Genomic DNA, 15,595 nt, shown 5'->3' on the forward strand with positions numbered 1-15,595 from the left:
GTTTTCTGAAAAATACCTAAAACACACAATCTGCATTCCTTATCTATAAAACTAATTAAAATAGTTGTCAATGTCTTTTCATTGTACACTCCCAAAGTATTCGCTGATATACGCAATGATAAATTAACATCTTAGGTTTCTATTTAAAGAGCAACATATCAGTAAGTTCAAGACACACAATGCACACACAAAAGAAGGGCTTAAAAGCACAATGGATGAATTTCAAAGCGTAAAGCACTTGTGTATTGGGAAATCAAACTACTCATCTCTGCAAGGAATTGCATTATATACAAACAACTCATATTGAAATGACTCATTGCTACAAAATATACAAAACCTTGAGATTAAATAATATGACTTACAAGCTTGTGCATTTTAGTTTGATAGCATGGCTACTTTATGAAAATGAACAAACATTTGAACTTCTTCTCAAACAGTGGAAAAATTTTAATGAGACTGAGAAAATATAAAATGAAAAGTTAGTTTGTACTAATTACATTCTTAGTATCCATGTTACATCCACAACTAGCTCCAAATCATTTCAATATAAGAAAGATACCATATTAGGAATAAAGACACTAAGGATATTTCGAAAGAAATAAATTATGAGGTCAGTTTCAGATGTAATATGGATATTAATCAAAAACAGGCAGATATTTAGCAAAGTTGGTTTGAAAATATATAAACATACACTTAGGAACCATTGGCATATGAAGCAAAGAAACTGTGAATAGAAACCCCACACAGCAACCAAACGTAAATACTCAGTATTTTCAGTCCAACGTGTGAAGTTGGTAAAGTTATAAATTACCATAAAAATGAATTTAGGACTGGGGTGAATCTTGCACTCTCTTGACCCTTCAGCAGCCATTTGATGGCATTCCCATGTAATGTGTTGGTGATGCTTTGGATTTCATCCCAGCCTTAAATATGATTATTCTTACCCATAAAGTCATATTCACATGTTCTGTCATTTATTAGTGGCCTTATTATAGTTCTCTCTCATATACTGTAGTCAGTAAATGTACAGCAAGCTGCTTCATAATCCTGTTCAGTCCCACCGTATTGCCTTTACTTGGGTTCCTCAATTGTTCCCTTACTGAGGTCTGTCATCTTAGGATATTTAACTTTCTTGTGGTCCAGCTCATTCTGTGCCCATAATAGAAGTTTTAGCAGTTTGGCTAGCTTAGGTGTTGATTCACGATTCTCATAATCCAAAATTGCCTGATTCACCTCACTCCAAACCTAGATTTAAAAAAAAAAGAAAGAGAGTCTGTAGTCCGTTAATTTCAACATTCAAATTCAGTTTCATATAAGACACACAACTGGATACCAGAAGCTTTCTAGTCAAGGTCACATTTTACTGGCAAAATAAGTTAGCATTTTTACACTAATTCATAAATAAAAAGGTTGAATTTTCAAATACTTATTTGGTGGCACAATACTGGAGTCTTGTTGAGAAAAAAAATACAAAGACAAAGACATTCTGTTGAACTATTTTGTCTTGCACTCATCAGGAAACTTGCAAGAATACCAATGTAAAGGGAACAACATTTCATACTTAAACAAAAATAGAAAATGCTGGAAAAAGTCAGCAGGTTTGGCAGTATATGTGTAGAGAAAGCAGTTAACATTGAGTCCAGTCAGCCTTCTCCAGACTGCTGAGCTTCTCCAGCAATTTCTTTCAGATTTCCAGCATTTGCACTTCTTTGCTTTATTTTCATACCGTATAAAATGACAAAATAAAACGCTAACTGGTTGGAACATGGATTCTGATTGGTAGAGGACTGCTACGGAGAATGCAACAATTAGATAGTGACTAATAGTTAACTGTCAAGCTTGGTTTAAATTTACACCAAGCAAGTTGCCTGATTGGTCAAGGCATTGTCCCAAGGAATGAAACAGAAATTTTGTTAAGATTAAACAGATACAATGTGTATACATATTCTGTCTATGAACAGTAATGTGGCACACAAAAATATATTTAGACTTTAGTACAGGCAAGTGCACCACACAACAGCCAGATTCAACTGACAAAGTGGTTGCAAGTGTAATTCTCAGTACAGATGATTACTTAGCAAATAATGTTGTACAAACAGCATATGCTCAGTTATGCCATCCTATAAAAAGTTGGACAGATCCAACCAATTACCACCATATTAGTCTATTCTCAATCACGTTTAAAAACAGTCATTGATGGTGCCATCAAACAGTTCTTGCACAACAAGATTTAACAGAATTTCACAAATACAATTTTCAATTAATTCAAAGGTTATTACATGCAGAATAACATAACTTCATTCGAGTCCAACGTGCAATTGACAGTTTCATGGCAAGTTTTAGCAGACATTTTAATTGCACAGAAGGACATTTGTAAAATTAACAAATATTTCTTAGCATATACAGTTAACCAATCTTTTTATTAAGAATATTTAAATGATTCAACACAGAATTGAAGTTATTACCTTTTGCCTTTGCATCATATTAAGCAGATCCCCAAACGGCGATTCTTCTGGATTATCAAAAGCTAGTAGAGCCAGTGTACGTTCCATCTCAGTCAGACACTCCCGACTCTCTTCTCCCTGCTCAGCAAGCTGGGTCTGGGCAAATTCCAAAGCTGCCTCTGTCTCACGCTGGCGAATCAACTCGATTAAATGCTGTTGCTGAAGAAAGCATATGTAATAATGTTAGGCTAACTAATCAACAATATAGCCAATAATGTTATTGATACACAGTTGTTCAGCAAAAACATTCCAGCTCCAGTAGTTTTCCTCTTAAAAATTAGTTTTCTGGAGGCGCTAATGCTGTACATATTATTTATAAGTAAATCGTAGAGCTACACCTGAAGCTGATATTCATACCTTGAAATTTGCAGCATGTACCCTTTCAGTTAATGATAACTGTTGACCACTAAAAATTAACTTCACTGAAAACTATTTATTAAAAGTGTAGAATCATAGTCCTTCAAGTTTTGAATTTCAAAGATATTAAAAAAAATTAACATGTCCCTTGATTCCTATCTGTCTCAATCCAGTCTTAAGTTTCCCCTATTTACTTTTTTTTAAAATCTCGACTTTGATATTTGAACATTCAATCTCTTTCTCAATTTTATTTTCCAGTTCTTAAATCTCACTTGTCAAGGAGATATTCTGTTGTTTCTCTATTCACTCCAGTCCTGGATTCCCCCTTTCCTATCACTGCATTATCATCAGCACGGTGAGCAAAAATTGCTTTAAAATGCAGAGATATAGGGCCAAGTCTAAAACACCGTTATTTGCCTCGTTATACCAAAACCTGGTCAACAGTGTCCTGCTTAATTTCTAACAATGGTCACAGATTCTTTGCCCAACTTGTCCATGTCGAGCACGTTTCCTAAAGTCAACTAGTCCCATTTGCGTGCATTTGGCCCATATCCCGCCAAATCTTTCCTATCCATATACCTATCCAAATGACTTTTAATGCTGTATTGTACCTGCTACTACCACTTACTCTGGCAACTCAATCCATATACACACACTCAATCCATATACCTGAAAGTTCCCTTTCAGGTTCCTTTTTAAATCTTTCCTCTCTCACTTTAAACCTGTCTTCTAGTTTTGGACAACCCTACCCTGGGGAAAAGACCTTCACAATTCACCTTATCCATTCCCCTCATGATTTTGTAAAGCTTGATAAAGGTCACCCCTCAGCCTCCAATGCTCTAGGGAAAAATGTCCCAGCCTATCCAACCTCTCCTTACAACTCAAATCTTCCAGGCCAAGTAATATCGTATAAATGTTTTCGGCACCCTCTCCAGCTTAATAATATTCTTCCCACAGCAAGGCAACCAGAGTTGTATGCAGTACTCTAAATGTGGCCTTACCAATGTCTTGTACAGCTATAACTTGATGTCTCATCTCCTGCATTCAATGCTCTGACCAATGAAGGCAAGCGTGCCAAACGCCTACTTCACTACCCTGTCTACCTGTGACACCACTTTAACTGAACTATGTACCTACACCCCTAGGGTCACTCTGTTCAACAACAGGGCCCTACCATTAACTGTGCAAGTCCCACCCTGGACTGTCTCACCAAAACACAACACCTCACATTGATCTGAATTAAACTCTATCTGCCATGTCTCAGCTACTGACTCAGTTGATCAAGATCCCGTTGTATTCTTAGATCACCTTCTTCATGGTCCACTAAACTGACAATTTTGATGTCACCCACAAATTTGCAAATGATGTCTCCTTCATTCTCATCCATATCATTTACATAAATGACAAAACAACAGTGGACTCAGCACCAATCCTTGCAGCATGACGCTGTGGTCACAGGTTTTCAGTCTGAAAAACAACCTCTATAACACCGTGTCTTATTTAAACTCTAGGTAATTTGGAGTTGGTGACCTCATTGCCTGTTTTTCTTTGTAGTGGTGTGCATAACGGGTCTACTAATGAGTTTATTGATAGCCTTCTTGGTGAAAAGCCAGGCCTCGAAAAATTCCCGCACTTGTCTCGGTTTGGCTTGCCCTAGGATCCTGACATTGTCTCAACCAAACTGGTGGTTCTCCTTGTCCATGTGTATGGAGACAAATGAGTATTGGTTATGTGTTCTTGTTGCTAGTTAGCAAACTAGCTTCGTGACTCACTTTACCATTAATGGCCAGATCTACCAATAAAATTGGCTTGATAATACAATTGGCTAAGTCTCCCTGGATCCCACGTGATCCAACCTCACTAACCAGTTTACCATGCACAGCCCTGTCTAGGGCATTGCTAAAGACCAAGTAGATAACCTCTACCACTCTGCCTTGATCTACCTTCTCGGTCACCTCTTCAAAAACCTCCACAAAATTTGTGAAACATGATTTTCCACACATAAAGCCATGCTGACTATCTCTAATCAGTCCTTGCCTTTCTAAATGCACATAGATCCTGTCTTTCAGAAGCCCCTCCAACAACTTAACCACCACTGATGCTTGCCACCTGAAGATGAAGTAGAAATGTAAGGCTTAATATATTAAATAGGAATCAAAACCGTTTTAGATCACTGGAAAATATTAATTCATGTTGAAGTAACGAAATAACACTGTAGTTACAAAGTGCTGCAGCAGTTTTTAAAAAAAGTTAAAAACTAACAATTGAAAACAATGCTTGAAAAATGGCCACCAGAAATGCAGATTTCACTTTTATCCAGATTATTTTAATTGAATAGTTTATCTTTAAATCATTAAAGCACCCTGGCCATAATTGTAAAAGATTGCAGCAATAAATTGAAATAAAAGAAAAGCCAGAAAATCAAGAACTTGCGTGAATAAAGCAGCAAGATTAAACTTTTTGTCAGCATTGAAATATTTTAATCTGGACTGTGAATGGGCTCCCAGAATGGCTTGCATGAGATAGGTCAAACAGATTTCCTTAGTGTTTTACATAAAGTGTAAATTATTGCACTTCTGGTACTGACTGTCTGAAAATACACTATTTAAGTCAGCTTTTAGTCACCTTCAACGTAGATGGGTAGCACAACCAATCATAGATTTATTTTTTTAAAAAAGGAGGGCAATAGCAGTTTCAATACAATTGCTAAGTTTATTTTTTGGGTTGACACAGTGGCTCAGTGCTTAGCACTGTTTCCTCTCAGCATCAGGACCTGGGCTCAATACCAGCCTCGGGCGACTGTGCGGAGTACATTCTCCCAGAGTCTGTGTGGGTTTCCTCTGGGTGCTCCGGTTTCCTCCCATAGCCCAAAGATGTGTAGATTAGATAGATTGGCCGTGCTAAATTGCCCACAATGCCCAAGTATGTGCATGCTAGGTGATGAGGTTGGCCCGCTCGCTAATCTGGTTTGTTAGTATGCAGACATTTCATTACCCTGCTGGGTAACATCAGTACAGCCTCTGATGGAATGTTGTTTATGTTTCCCTGCTCGTTATTTAAGCTCTGGGATCAACTGGAGTTGATTAACTCATTGCCGGTTTTTCTTTGCAGTGGTGTATATAGGGTTTAATTCTACAAGTTTCTGATGGCCTTCTTGGTGTAGAAATTCCCATGCTTATCTCTGTTTGGCTTGTCCTAGGATCCTGACAGTGCCCCAATCAAACGGTTCTCCTTGTCTGTGTATGGGTTGTGTCTTTTTGTTGCTAGTTGGTGTTCATGTATTCTCGTAGCCTGTCTCCTCCCTGCCTGTCCAATGTCATGTTGGTCACAGCCCTTCCATGGAATCTTGTATATTACGTTGGTTCTGTCCATAGTGGGAAGGGGGTCTTTGGCTCTTGTAAGTAGTTGGCATAGGGTTGATGTAGGTTTGTGTGCTACTCTGATGCCCAGTGGCTGTAGGAGTCAGAGATAATAGGAACCGCAGATGCTGGAGAATCCGAGATAACAGAGTGTAGAGCTGGTTGAACACAGCAGGCCAAGCAGCATATTAGGAGCACAAAAGCTGACATTTCGGGCCTAGACCCTTAGGAGTCTTGTGGTGAGTTCAGATACGTTATTGATGTATGATAACGTGACAAGTGCATTGAAGCGTATTATATCTTCATGTTATTTATGTGACAGGCACGATCAGGCCCAGCTGTTTAGGTATCCGTTGTCTCTAAATATTTGGTGGAGGTATTTTTCATTTTGGCATAATTCTGGGTTGCTGCAGTGTGTTGTGGCTTGTTTGAACAATGTTTTTATGTAACTCCAATTGCGGGCGTTGGTATGGTTACTTTTGAAATTTAGGACTTGATGCATGCACGTACCCTTTCTGTATACTTAGGTCAGAAATTCCCCGTTGGCCCTGCGTTCTACCATCACGTCCATGAATGGGAGTTGTTTGTAATTTTCTTCTTTAGTGAATTTGATACCAGTGAGGATATTGTTTTTAAGTTGGTGTGTTTCTTCTAGTTTAGTCCATTCAAATGATGACGAAAGTGCATTCCACGTATCAGATCCATAGTTAGGGTTGGATCTGTGGAAGGGTCCTGCCTTCAAGTCTCTGCATCACCGGTTATGCTCTTAGTCCAGAGGTGGGTGCCCCATAGGTGCCCGGTTGATTTGTTGTAGATCTGACCATTAAAGGTAAAGTGAATCATGAGGCTAGTTTGCTGGCTACCAACAAAAACAACCAATACTCACTTGTCTCCATATACATGGACAAGGAGAACCACCAGTTTGGTCGGGACAATGTCAAGATCCTAGGACAAGCCAAGCAGAGACAAGTGCAGGAATTTCTACAGGCCTGGCTCTTCACAAAGAAGGCCATCAATAAACTCATATAATTAGACCCTATGTACACACCACTGCAAAGAAAAACTGGCAATGAGGTCACCAACTCCAAGTGACCTTGGAGTTTAAATAACAAGCGGGAAAACATAACAACACTTCATCGGAGGCTGCACTGATGTTTCATTACCCTGCTGGGTAACATTGTCTACAAACTAACGAACCAATCAAAGCATCCTCAATTTAAGCTACAAATCTACTCAAGAACCTTATAACAGGCTAGATGAGTTAACCATGGTAAATGCAGGGTTATGGGGATGGTTAGGGGCAAGGGGCACATCAGAGGGACAGTGTGGACTCCATGGGCCTGTGTCCTCACTGCAGAGATTCTATGAATTCTATGCTGTGCCTTGAAAAAAATACTATTCCCACTTTAACAAAGGATTTGTTCAGTTTGTGTAAGGAACAACCAAAATCAAGACACAAAGAGTAGATAAGAAACACAGAAGTTATGGAAATATTCAGGTCTGGCAACATCTGTGGAGAGAAGAGTTTCCCAACCCCACCCAGCCTCAATCCACGACAGGATTTTTTTATCCCCTACCCAACCAACCTCCACACGGCTCTGCTATTTCCTCTATCTCTAGTACGATGTCACTAGAAACACTTTCTATCATCTGTTCTTCAAAAGTTCAGATGGCACATGTGATCCAGTACGAGGTCAGATAAATGCCTTCTTCCCTTCCCTTGACACCTTCCCATATAGGTATATTAGCGGGTACCTCCATTGTCCTCAGCATCAAAGGCCACAAATTCTTTACTTCAATGAAACAGAAATTCAAGTACTACTTTCAATTTTAGCCATATGAATATTTGATCTATAAAATAGTATCCTTCCAGGGGACTTATGCACTCAAAATTCAGAAAGTTAGTACAAAACATTAAAACTCACGTCAATTATCATATGAAAAATAATACTTTTCTCTATTACATAGAACATAACAGCACAGTACAGGCCCTTCGGCCCTCAAAGTTGTGCCGACCTGTCATACTGATCTGAAGCCCATCTAACCTACACTATTCCATGTACGTCCATATGCTCATCCAATGACGACTTAAATGTACCTAAAGTTGGCGAATCTATTACCATTGCAGGCAAAGCGTTCCATTCCCTTACCACACTCTGAGTAAAGAAACTACCTCTGACATCTGTCCTATATCTTTCACCCCTCAATTTAAAGCTATGCCCCCTTGTGCTCGCCGTCACCATCCTAGGAAAAAGGCTCTCCCTATCCACCCTCTGATTATTTTATATGTTTCAATTAAGTCACCTCTCAACCTTCTTCTCTCTAATGAAAAGAGCCTCAAGTCCCTCAGACTTTCCTCATAAGACCTTCCCTCCATACCAGGCAACATCCTAGTAAATCTCCTCTGCACCCTTTCCAAAGCTTCCACATCCTTCTTATAATGCGGTGACCAGAACTGTACGCAATACTCCAAGTGCGGCCGCACCAGAGTTTTGTACAGCTGTAGCATAACCTCTTGGTTCCGGAACTTGATCCCTCTATTAATAAAAGCTAAAACACTGCATGCCTTCTTAACAGCCCCGTCAACCTGGGTGGCAACTTTCAAGGATCTGTGTACGTGGCCACCAAGATCTCTCTGCTCACCTACGCTACCAAGAATCTTACCATTAGCACTGTACTTTGCCTTCCGGTTACTCCTACCAAAGTGCATCACCTCACACTTGTCCACATTAAACCCCATTTGCCAGCTCTGCAGCTTATCTATGTCTCTCTGCAACCTACAGCATCCTTCGTCACTATCCACAACTCCACCGACCTTAGTGTCGGCTGCAAATTTACTAACCCATCCTTCTACGCCCTCATCCAGGTAATTTATAAAAATGACAAACAGCAGTGGACCCAACACCGACCCTTGCGGTACATCACTAGTAACTGGTCTCCAGGATGAACATTTCCCATCAACTACCACCCTCTGTCTTCTTTCATCAAGCCAATTTCCGATCCAAACTGCTATATCTCCCACAATTCCATTCCTCTGCATTTTGTACAATAGCCTACTGTGGGGAACCTTATCAAACGCCTTGCTGAAATCCATGTACACCACATCAACCGGTTTACTCTCATCTACCTGTTTGGTCACCTTCTCAAAGAACTCAATAAAGGTTTGTGAAGCACGACCTTCCCTTCACAAAACCATGCTGACTATCCCTAATCAATTTATTCTTTTCTAGATGATTATAAATCCTATCCCTTATAACCTTTTCCAATACTTTACCAACAACTGAGGTAAGGCTCACTGGTCTATAATTACCAGGCTTGTCTCTACTCCCCTTCTTGAACAGGGGAACCACATTTGCTATCCTCCAGTCATCTGGCACTATTCCTGTAGACAATGACGAGTTAAAGATCAATGCCAAAGGCTCGGCAATCTCCTCCCTGGCTTCCCAGAGGATCCAACGATAAATCCCATCCGGCCCAGGGAACTTATCTATCTTCACCATCTGGAGGATTTCTAAGACCTCTTCCTCGTGAACCTCAATCACACCTAGTCTAGTAGCCTGTATCTCAGTATTCTCGACAACATTGTTGTTTTCTAGAGCGAATACTGTTGAAAAATACTCATTTAGTGCTTCCCCCATCTCCTCTGACTCCACACACAACTTACCACTACTATCCTTGAGTGGCCCTAATCTTATTTTTATCATTCTTTTATTCCTCAAATACCCATAGAAAGCCTTAGGGTTTACCCTGATCCTATCCACCAAAAACTTCTCATGTCTCCTCCTGGCTCTTCTGAGCTCTCTCTTTAGGTCTTTCCTGGCTACCTCGTAGCCTTCAAGCGCCCTAACTGAGCCTTCACATCTCATCCTAACATAAGCCTTCTTCTTCCTCTTGACCAGAGATTAAACCTCCTTCGAAACCACGGCTCCCATGCTCTACAGCTTCCTCCCTGTCTGACAGATAATTACTTATCTAGGACACACAGGAGCTTTTCCTTGAATAAGCTCCACATTTCTAATGTGCCCATCCCCTGCAGTTTCCTGCCCCATTCTATGCTCCCTAAATCTTGCCTAATCTCATCGTAATTGCCTTTCCCCCAGCTATAACTCTCGCCCAGTGGTATACACCTATCCCTTTCCATCACTAAACAGAACAGAATTGTGATCGCTATCACCAAAGTGCTCACCTACTTCCAAATCTAACACCTGGCCAGGCTCATTACCCAGTACCAAATCTGATGTGGCTTTGCCCCTTGTTGGCCTATCTACATACTGTGTCAGGAAGCCCTCCTGCACGCACTGGAGAAAAATTGACCCATCTATAGTACTCGAACTATAGTCCCTAGTCAATATTTGGAAAGTTGAAGTCCCCCATGACAACTACCCTGTCTCTCTCACTCCTATCAAGAATCATCTTTGCTATCCTTTCCTCTACATCTCTGGAACTATTCAGAGGCCTATAGAAAACTCCCAAAAGGGTGACCTCTCCTTTCCTGTTTCTAACCTCAGCCCATACTACCTCAGTTGACGAGTCCCCAAACATCCTTTCTGCAACTGTAATACTGTCCTTGAACAACAATGCCACACCTCCACCCCTTTTACCATCTTCTCTGTTCTTACTGAAACATCTAAATCCCGGAACCTGCAACAACCATTCCTGTCCCTGCTCTATCCATGTCTCCAAAATGGCCACAACATCAAAGTCCCAGGTACTAACCCATGCTGCAAGTTCACCCACCTTATTCCGAACGCTCCTGGCATTGAAGTAGACACACTTCAAACCAACTTCTTGCTTGTCGGTGCCATCTTGCGTGTCTGAAACTTTATTTCGGACCACCCTACTCTCAACTTTTTCTGTAGTCGAACTACAATTTTGGTTCCCATCCCCCTGCTGAATTAGTTTAAACCCACCCGAATGGCCTTCGCAAATTTCCTCCCCAGGATATCGGTACCCCTCTGGTTCAGGTGAAGACCATCTTGCTTGTAGAGGTCCCACCTACCCCAGAAAAAGCCCCAATTATCCAAGAATCCAAAACCCTCCCTCCTGCACCATCCCTGTAGCCACGTGTTCAACTCCTCTCTCTCCCTCTTCCTCGCCTCACTAGCAAGTGGCACAGGCAACAAACCAGACACAACAACTGTTCGTCCTAGCTCTCAGCTTCCATCCATTCCATACATTCAAATGTATCTTTAACACCAATGTCAAAACATTGGCAACGACTTCATCAGTCATCCTTACAGCTTCTCTCAAGAACAACATTGGCATTTTGTAAGCATTTTTGACTGATAATCCTGAAGTGACAACAAACAGACTGCTCAGATTTATTTCAATGCTGTTCAGCTGCTATACAATAAACAAGTTCTACTTCTCTACAAACATTATTAATGCACCATTAGATATTTACCATAAAGTTAAGAAAGTGATTTCTTGACGACCAGGTAAATACGATAATTAATTCTTCTTGAGCAGATTTCAATGAAAAACACAATAACAAACAGTTTACCAAAGCTGCTGTCAATCATTCAGCAAACATTTTGCTGACCCAACTACATTCTATTTTACTATTCTTTGTAAGTAGCCACTACTTTTTTAGAAAAAAGACTTGGTCCTGATTTGGCTGAGACATACAGACTAAAAGAAAATGTCCAGTTTTCTGGTCAGAGCTAATTTTAATGGAGATTCATCTAATCATCACTCAGATTATAGAAATATTTTCTATACAAGTGTGTAGATCACCGATTAATCCTTTTTTTTTGTTTGCCTCATACAAATTGGATTCCATCCAATAAGTTTACAGCACAAGACAAAGGTAGAGTGGCCAACGTCTGCTTCTATTGAGTCTGTTCTGCCATTCAATGAGGTCATGGCTAATCCTCAAATCTGTTTTCCTGTCTTTTCCCCACAACTCTTAACCTGTTTACAGACTAAAAATCTCTCAGTTTTGAATACCCTTCAAAACCCATCAACTACAGTGCTCTGTGGGAAATAATTCCGCAAATTCATCATCATGTAGGAAAGAATATTCCTCATCTCTGTCCTAACTAGGTAACCCTTTACTCCGATATGCTACCCTCTGGTCCTAGATGCTCCCACAATGGGAAATAATCTCTCCACATCTACCCTGCCAAGCCCCCTAGGAATCTTGAATATTTCACCATTCATTCTTCCAAACTCCATTAAGTACAGGCCCAAAATACTTAACCTCTCCTTATAAAGCAATCATTCCATACCAGGTGAACTTTCTCTGAACTGCTTCTAATGCCAATATAACATTCCTTAGATAAGGGATCCAAAACTGCTTGCAGTAGTCCAGCCATCATCAACTACTGCATTGCATAGATTTACCAAAACCCCTCTACTTTTATACTCCATTTCATACAACTTGCATTTATAAAGCACCCATAACATAGCAAAATATGTACATGATTCAGAGGAGGGTGGCATTACTGGCTGGGTCACCATTTATTGCCCATCCATGGTTGCCCTCAAGAAGATGGTGGTGAGCTGCTTTCATGAATGTTAGTTATTTGGTCTAGAAAATAATGTCAGAGAGGCCATTTCAGCACATTGCCAGATAAATATATTTCTACTGTTTCAGTGTTGCTAAATGAGAATGGCAAGTGTCTCACAGGGGAACTTGCAGGAAGTGGTGTCCCCACGTATCTGCTGCTGTCGTCTTTCTAACTGGTAGTGGTCAATAGTTTGGAAGATGCTGTCTCAGAAACACTGATGAATTTTTGCAATGCATTTTGCAGATGGTATACACTGCTGCTACTGGAACATCAGTGGAGGAGGGCGTGAATGTTTGTGGATGTGGTGCCAATCAAGGCTGCTTTGTCTTGGACGGTGTCATACTTATTGAGAGTTGTTGGATTTGCACTCATCTAGACAACTGGGGAATATTCCATTACACTCCTGACTTTTGCCTTGTAGATGGTAGACAGGTTTTGGTGAGTTACTTGTTGCAGGATTCCCAGCCTATATTTGTTCTTTTAGCCAGAGAATATTTATGTCTCATCCAATCCAATTTCTGGTCACTGGTAATGTTGATTTTAGGGGCTTTGTTGACAGTGGTGCCAATGAATGTTGGCGACAATGGTTTCATTGTTAGAGATAGTCATTGCACGCCACCTGTATAACACAAATGTTATTTGTCACTCATCAGCCCAAACTATCTACATTTACTACATTTGGACACAGACCACTTCAGTATCTGTAAAGTCAAAAATGGTGTTGAACACTGTCGTCGAAAGTGAACATCTCCACATCTGACCTTATGATGGAGGGAAGTAAATTGATGAATCAACCAAAGATGGTGTGTCATTAGGACATTCTCCTGAGGAACTACTGCAGTGATGTCCTGGAGCGGAGATGACTGACCTCCAACATCCATAATCATCTTCTTTTGTTCCAGGTACGAGTCCATCCTGCAAGAGGTTGCCTCTCATCCCGATTCTCATTGGTTATAGTTTTGCTAGGGCTCATTGATCCCATACTCGGTCAAATGCTGGCTCATTGTCAAGGGGAGTCATTCCTACCTCATCTTTCTGGTTCAGCTGTTTTGTCCACGTTTGGACTGGGGTGAAAGTGACCCTGGCAGAACCCAATCTGACTATCAATGAGTAGATTACAGCTAAGCAAGTGTCACCTGATAGCACTTTTTTTAAAATCCACTCATGGGACGACAGCATTGCTGGTTAGGCCAGCATTTATTGCTCATCCCCAATCGCCCAGAAGGCAGTCAAGAGTCAACCACTTTGCTGTGGGTCTGGAGTCATATGCAGGCTTCTCGAGGTAAGGATGGCAGATTTCCCTTCCTAAAGGTTGCTAATGAACCAGATGGGTTTTTCCTGACAATCGAATATGGTTTCAAGGTATGCAATAGACTCTTAAATCCAGACTTTTTTAAAATTTAATTCAAATTCTATCAGCTGCCACGGTGGGATTTGAACCCAGGTCCCTAGAACATTAGCTGAGTTTCTGGATTAATAGTCTAGCAATAATCCACTGGGCCGTCACCTCCCCAATACCACTAGGCCATCACCACCCTGTTGAAGACGATTTTACTGATTGTCTCCCTCTGCTCCAGGTCCCACATATTCCATCTGATGCTCTCCTCCAACCCCAGCCTGTCCCTGTCTCCTTTTCCTCCAGGTGCAACCTATCTCAAGTTTCTCTTTACACACCTATGTCCTATTCAAATTCTCTGATCACTGATTTCACTTGTTTCCATATCCAATGCAACTCTTCACCCATCAGTCACATGCTTCTTCCCCACACCTTTCCTAACACAAAAGTTCACACTTTCTGGAGAAATGATGAAATGTGACAGCAGCAAGAAGTATTAACACAAGTTGGTTTAGCACAATCTCAAAAATCCACTCATCTCAGCAAATGATGAAATGGCATTCATTTGTTCATCCAGATAGCTTCAATTCATATGTTGTCTCCACTTTGATACATGCTGCCCAGTCAGCTTTAAAAGTAGGTATTTAGTAACCAAGCAATATACATGTACGTTTAATAGATAACCCAACCTGTTCACAAAACTGCAGGTCACAAAGCCTGAGGCATCCATGGAGATTAAATCAACTACTTCATATCCATGTGAATAACACAAGTACATTGGATGATGAGCTGTGTTCACTGCATATATATAACTTGTGTTAGCCTTTCTGGGCCATCCTGCTGCAGATTGTATCACAGGCTATTGAAAGCTGCTGAGTAGGAAGCAATCTTAAACCTGGCTATAATCCAATGTTGGCAGCAAATACTCCATTGCCCCTCCTCCAACAGACCAAATCAGCTACAGGGAAATTTTCCCACATCCTAAGCCAATCACAAATTTTGAACAGTCTATCCTAGGATTCTGAGGTGGTATCCAAGTCCTCAGTTCCAGACACACGCCCAACTCCCAACCTTAAACCCGACCAGTTAAATAGGTCTTTGATTAAAGACCAGCTCCTCTAAGGGCAAATTTCCTGTCTCCCATAGTTACTGCTCCTTCAATCAATGCTGTTTTCATTCTTGCACCAGGTATCATACTTGCCTGCTGAAGATAGGGTGTAAAGAATGAGATAGAAAAGGTTATCACGTTCACTATCACAAAAAACAGCATTTATGACTTTGAGGACTGTTTCAGTCTTCGGCCAGAAAATCTGTCTGCAGAAATTTGTATATGGAATTGAATGTATGTAGACAACGATTTGGGAGGCAATGAACACATTCAAGAATTTGAGAAAAGTAGGGTTAGCGATGGGTGTTAGTTTACATGCACAAAGAAGTAGCTGCATAAAATTTAATTTTATATATAGTTATGAAGCCTATTATGATCTGAATTATGGTTGAATAGATACAAATCAAACTTCTAAATGC

At 40.6% G+C, this 15,595-nt stretch overlaps 1 protein-coding gene across 2 annotated transcripts in view; it reads right to left on the reverse strand.

Moving 5' to 3' along the window:
- Positions 1-216: 216 nt before the first annotated feature.
- Positions 217-15,595, reverse strand: part of LOC125461289 (glucose-induced degradation protein 8 homolog) — a 32,747-nt gene continuing 17,368 nt past the window's right edge. For both annotated transcript variants that reach the window (XM_048549876.1, XM_059652803.1), the window contains exons 4-5: positions 2,466-2,663; positions 217-1,245 (exon numbers count right to left, since the gene is read on the reverse strand). In XM_048549876.1, the coding sequence (XP_048405833.1) occupies positions 1,072-1,245; positions 2,466-2,663 (372 nt within the window). In that variant the 3' untranslated portion in view covers positions 217-1,071. The remainder of the gene's footprint in view (positions 1,246-2,465; positions 2,664-15,595) is intronic.

Source organism: Stegostoma tigrinum, chromosome 19 (genome assembly GCF_030684315.1).
Source record: "Stegostoma tigrinum isolate sSteTig4 chromosome 19, sSteTig4.hap1, whole genome shotgun sequence".
Classification (NCBI taxonomy): domain Eukaryota; kingdom Metazoa; phylum Chordata; class Chondrichthyes; order Orectolobiformes; family Stegostomatidae; genus Stegostoma; species Stegostoma tigrinum.